This window comes from Pteropus alecto, unplaced genomic scaffold (assembly GCF_000325575.1).
Source record: "Pteropus alecto unplaced genomic scaffold, ASM32557v1 scaffold45, whole genome shotgun sequence".
In the NCBI taxonomy this organism is placed as follows: Eukaryota; Metazoa; Chordata; class Mammalia; order Chiroptera; family Pteropodidae; genus Pteropus; species Pteropus alecto.
The window spans coordinates 40,531,849-40,537,934 of NW_006442491.1; the positions used below are offsets into that span (position 1 = coordinate 40,531,849).

The 6,086-nt window shown below is 56.5% G+C and overlaps 1 protein-coding gene across 1 annotated transcript in view; it reads right to left on the reverse strand.

The window, feature by feature from the left end:
• Nucleotides 1-3,928: 3,928 nt before the first annotated feature.
• The window catches only part of STMN3 (stathmin 3), an 11,181-nt gene continuing 9,023 nt past the window's right edge, over nucleotides 3,929-6,086 (reverse strand). Inside the window, exon 4 of the mRNA XM_006922130.3 lies at nucleotides 3,929-5,694. Within this exon, the coding sequence (XP_006922192.1) occupies nucleotides 5,635-5,694 (60 nt within the window). The 3' untranslated portion in view covers nucleotides 3,929-5,634. The remainder of the gene's footprint in view (nucleotides 5,695-6,086) is intronic.

Below are 6,086 nucleotides of genomic sequence, written 5' to 3' on the forward strand. Positions count from 1 at the left end.
ACGAGCGGGAAGAGGATGCGTGGGGAGACTTGTTTAAGGATGGGGGAAATGTGCGTGAACAGTAAGGGACAAAAACCAGATGCAGGTCCTCTTGTCATCTCAAGCTTGTCAAAGGTGGCGACCCAGAGACGCCGGGAGAGCCTGCTCCGAAGAAGCAGATTGCCCCTGGGGCCTTCCGCTCGTCGCGTCCGAATCCTGCAACGATCACGTTTACTCTCTCACAGTAAGCCCTAAAAAGGGCTTCGACGTTCTTATTTCTGAATCTGCGCGGTGCCATACGGTGTTCTTGTGTTGACCCCAGCCGCGCCGTCAGTGCTGTAGCCACTGTTCAGTTATCACTAAACCATAAAAGACACCCAGATGTACAGTTAGGGAGGCGCTGAGAAGCTTGTTCCTTCTCTCTCTCTGTCCCCATCCCTTCCCTCTCTAATTTTGGGTAAAGGACTGGAATATAAAGCCCTTGGGTTTTCCAGAATGTAAGAAGATAGGCGTCACTCAGCTTTTATAGAGCTCCTTTGACTTGGGAGCCAGGTACAACTAGGCCTTGCTGTTTGACTGGGAGGTGCAGTGGGGGCCCCAGTGGGTGGTTAATGGGATTCCTCTGCCCTGCCCAGAGCCCGGCAGTTGTGAAACGACCTGCTCTTGGCTGGAGGATTTCTGGAGGGAGCTCTGGGCAGCGTGGTGTCCGCAGTGCCCAGAGGGTGGTTGATGCCGGTGGTTCTCAGGATGGGGTGGCACACCTGTGCTCTCCTGATCTGTTCAGCAGCATCACCCTCACTGCTGGCAGCTGCCAGAAAACTTGAGCACGGAGGACAAGCGACCTGATCCCTGAGTGCTCCCACTCAGGCACGGAGCAGGCAGGGAACAGATGCTTGTATCCAGCCAAGCAGCGAACCCGTGTTCACAAGTAGGAAGACAATTTAAGGCCATTCTGGGATATTTCAAGCAAACTTCATTTTAGTGGTTACAATTAGGAGAGGCACATTCCATTCTCTCTTTGGTAATGTAGAGTGTACTCAAGCCAGGGATGGAAAAAGACTTTTGAAAGATAAGCTGTCGGGCCTGTCAGTGCTGCCTGCTTTTTTATCACCCAGTAAATGCGAAAGCAGGTGTGTGCAGTCTGTGTCTGTGTCTGTCGTTTATCTGGACTTAAATGCCCATGAAGTAGCGGAGGAGCCCCAGAGGCACTGGCTTCGGGAACCAGGTTAGCATGGCACTGGAGAGCGCTGCCAGTGAACTGTGCCTGCTGCTCTCTGGTCAGGGTCTGTGGGCCCGGCCCCCGTCCGAGTTTCTGCTGCTGCAGGACCCCGGGCCTGGCATTTGAACCTGAGCTCTCACCTCTTCTGTCTCCAAAAGAGCGAGGCTACAGCGCTGGGCTCCACCCGGGTGACGGGATGGAGTAGTTCCTACTGGGCACGGAGTCCTACCCAGGAGGATCCATGGGAAGTGCCCAGCCCACCCTGGGTCCCAAGAGGAGGGAACTTTTACTCTTGGTTCATTATACAGGAGAGGAACACAGTGTTGTGCAAATCACTGACTTCACACCCTCTCCTGGGGACACCTGCACCTCCAGCTTTGGACCAGACAGGAAGCAGGACAAAGGCCGGCCCGGCTCACCCAGCAACCTGGCCCTCTCCTCTGCAGCGCAGGCTAAAGATGCATTCATCACTTGACAGACTGGGCGGCTAATGTCAGAGCATGGAGACCTTATTGGTGTGGCTTCAGGTTCACATTGCAGCCAAATTTTAAGAAGCCGCCCCTCGTCAAGCTTCGGTTTGGAGTCAAGGAGCTGTTAAAGCATGCTTTCCTTTCCCAGCCTCATCTCCGTGAAGGCAGATGTCTTCATATACTTTATTCTAATCTTTTTAATTTCATTGTTTTGTAATGAGTATATCATTTTTAAATGAATTACTGTTTTTTAAACTTCTGAGTTTTAATTCCTGGGTAACTGTTGATCCACATAACCCACATAAACAAAGCTCTTTGGGGGTCTTCCATAAATGTTCTAATATTGTAAGGGGTCCCTGAAACCAAAAAGTTGGAGATTGTTTTTCAAAAGTCCTGGTACACCCATAACATAGATGACTATGCAGCCACTGAGTGACACTTTTGAAGACCCGGGAAAGGGAGGCCATCACTGTTCTCCGCCCATTGCTGGGATGGGCCCTCTGGGGGAGGAGATTTGGTGGGTCAAGACTTCTGTCCTTTGCAGTAATGCAGTGAGCACGCATTACATTTGTAACCAGAAAAAAAGTGAACGTCATGAATTAATGCCAACCCTGTTTTCCTCAGTAGACATGGAAAATTGAAAACATTTTAAAGGGCCTTGGAAAACCATACACTACTGTTCACACATAACTTTTAGTTGAATAGCATTCAGGCCTCCAACCCCATCTCCCCAGAAGGCCCCACGCACTCACCAAACCCATGGCGAGTACACGAATGAACGCGTGTGCTTCGGGATTATTGATTATATACCTACAACTGCTGTCTCGGTTGGATCGTGTTCCCCAAAGGCACATTCCATCCAGCCCCCCAGGACCTCAGAGTGCGGCCTTATTTGGAAATAGGGTCCTCGCAGATGTGATTACTGTAGTTACCATGAAGTCATGGTGAGGGTGGCCCCTGATGTAGTGACCGGTGTCCCACAGAGACTGACACACGGAGGAGACAGCCATGTGGCCACAGAGGCAGCGGCATGATGTGTCTACAAGCCAAGGGACACCAGTGTCCAGTTGAACACGGTCCGGTTCCCACTGCCAGGGAGGGTCCGGCTGCGTGGAGAGTGAAGCTTATTATCACAGTGCCAACCAGCAGGGGGCGAAGTCCACCCCTTCCATCCCCCGACCTGGCATAGGAGTCACCAAGGGAAGTGCAAGGCGGCCAAACCTCTGGTGGGACATGCTGCACTCACGCAAACAAACGAAGTCTGCTTCGGAGGCAGTGGGCTCTGTCCCCATGCCACGGGGGCCTGCGGAAGGACCCTCCTTCCCCCAGGAATCTGAAGCACTGAAAACTGGGGGGAGGGGGGGCGGGCAAGGGTTCAAGCTGTCACTGAGCTTGCAACAGGAAAAGCTATTCCTTATCTCTCGGAAAGAAGGTTCTGGGCCCAAAGCCCATTCATAAGACGGCCTTTCCCAACAGTGAAGTGAAGCTGGGAGAGGCCAGGGTGCCTCTCCTCTGTAGGTTCAGAGGGGCATGCCCTGTGACACCTTGACCTTGGACTCCGGCCTCCAGAGCTGCGGAGAATAAGTTTCTGTTGTTTTAAGCCCCCAGTTTGAGGTGCCTGCCATAGCAGCCCTAGAGAGTGAGCATAACTGCTCAACAGCAAAATTGTTTTCCTTCAGCAGAGAAACAGTCGTGATTTGCGTGACTTGTTTCTGCCCTCAGGCCCACGCAGCGGCATCTGAGACGCCCTGACAAGAAGACATGCCAGAATCCTGTTTGGGGACAGGCACCTGTCCACGTCACATCACACCTTCTGGACAGCCTGCTGTGGGGGGTGGGGCACTGAGCCATGGGGCGTGTCCCTGGGATCTAGGACACCCACATCCCAGCAAGCCCCACCGCCCCGAGGCTGCAGTGAGGAGGGTGAACTCAGCCCTCAGGCCCTGGTCCTTCCTCCCACAGCAGCAACCTGGGCCCTGGGGGAGAGTGGACGGCCAGCCCGCACAGGGCCCTGCCATCTCCTGGAGCTCCAAAGAAGAAAGTGAGCTTGCACGTCATTTATGCGCTCATCTCTCCAAATCGCCATTGTCACTAGAACTAATCCTAGTTGTGCTGGTATAACCAGCCGGTAGCCGGCACTCTCTGGCCGGCGGTGGCCCCCCAGCCCACCCCCAACCACAGGAGCAGGGCACACGCTGGGACAGTGCAACCATTTCTTAAACACACAGTTTTTTTCTTTAATCGTTCAGTTAAGTTCACTTTCACTACGTGATGAGATGGGTGCATATTACATAGGCTTTCGCTATGAGAGCTGCCGCAGCTAAGAGAAATCCAGCCCTCAGGCGCTTTCCGTGGCCCTTGCTGAGTCCTACGGAAGCTCCTTGTGGGTTCCACTCCCGACTTGTCACCCCCTCCGGAGGCTGTCTCCGTGGGGACAGGGAGCGGGGGCATGGGGCCCTACGTCCCCCTAAGCCCACTGCAGGCAAATCAGTGTCCACCGTGCCCCCTGGCTTGTCCCCCACAGGTTTCTGCAGAATGCATGCCGGGGCTGTGAGGGCTGCAGCCACCTGGTTTCTGAGGTGCTGGCTCTGGGTCCTGCAGAAACTCGTGGTTTGTCCCTGCCTGCTTCCCACCAAGAGGATGGGCAGCAGAGCCCCTCCCCCCAGTACCCAGTCGTGGGTTAGGACTGCCATGGAGAAAGGGAGGATACAGCAGTGGCACAAAAAACAGACAACCCCCACGTCCAGGCAGGTGGCAGTCCTCAAAGGCCGCAGTGAGGGATCTGGAGACCCCCGGGCTGAGGGAAGGGAGGGAGCCCAGTCCAGCAGGGGCTTGGCGGGAGAGGCCTGGAGCCAGGCCTCCAATCTGCAGGCTGGCCAGAGGGGGCCACGGGCAAAAAATGCCAAGGATAGACCAGGTGGGGAGGTGGCTTGGGAACTCTGTCCCCTGCTGTCTGTTAGGGGCTCCCTGAGGGGAACCTGCCACTCACTCAGACCTGGCCACATTGGGCCAGAGGTGAGCCTCAAAACCCAGTGGCCAGGAACATCGTGAGAGAACACTGGAAGGGGCCAAGACTCCGAAGAACTCTAAGGACAGGTCTGCAAAGCTCAGGGGAGGAGAGGAAGGATGGCAGGAGCTGGGCTTTCTCCACACAGGTGCTCAGCCGGAGGCTCCAGGAAGGAAGGGCCAGCAGGGGGTGTCACGCTACCCACAGCCCTCGAAGCTCGGCAGTCAGTTCTTGGGTCCCGGGAGGAGAATGCTCACTCCCCTGAAGACTCGGGCCAAGCACATCCCACACTGGCCACAGGCAATGGCTGCAGGTTCCTAGGCCAGCCCAGGGGGCCCGCTGCAGTCAGGTGGTCTCAGACCACACCAAAGGGTACTGCAGCCTCCACCCGCCTGTTCCACAAAGTGCCACTGCACACCGGACAGGGTGACCCGGCCCCACACTGCCCAGAGGTCCCTCTCTATCCAACTTTCTTCCTCTGCCCGCTTCTGTGTGCCGAATGCCCCGCCCCCACAGGAGGACATGCAGGTGGTGCTGCCTTTGCTTGTTGGCGGAAACTGATTCGGAGGATGAGCCCTACGCGATAAGGTGTTCACAGGACAACACAGCATAGGGACCTGCGTGTGTCTGCCACCACCACTGGATTTAGTGAGGTCACCATCACATCCACTAAGAGGGCCGCCAAGAGGGGAACCCAGATACCACCGGCCTGGTGCCTGAACTGAGGGACCGTGTGCCACGCCCTGGTGGCTCCTACAGGGAGAGCCTGTGGTCAGCGACTGCCACGAGGACTGGACAGCTCAGAGTGCGGAAGGAAGCATGAAGCTGGGACTGCGGGAGGAGAGGGACGAACGGGAACAGAAGTCGCATCTAAACAGCTGAACAAAACAAAAACAAAACCCGAATGTGTTCTTGTCTCGGCTCAAGATCTGGGCGCCGCTGCGTCCGACCGAAGCCCCTTAGCCGGACATCTCCTCTCGCTGCTCCTTGTTCCTGCGCACTTCGGCCGCGTGCAGCTCCTGCAGAGACAGGGCAGCGATGGCTGAGGTCCCGCGCTACCCGCTCCTCGCAGCGTCAAGGCCTCGCCTTGCTCTGGACTGGCCCCTAGCAGGGCGGAGTTACGGGGCAACCGGATGCGGGCGCGCAGGTGGTGCAGTGGGCGAGGCTCCTGGGCTCCGGGGGAACTTACCTGGCCCCCAACCCAAAGCAGCCCCTCCCCCTCTCCTAGCTCACACCCGGTTCAGCTTTCTTCAGAGCACTTCAAAAGCAGCAACTATCCACTTATTACTGCGGTCGTCGACTGCATCCCCAAAGAACCGGATGTGGTCCCTCTAAGGTGCGCAGCTGGAGGCGCGCAGGAAACGCCGGCTGAGCCCCTCCAGCGGCTCCCGGCGCCGGCCCCGCCCCGGGC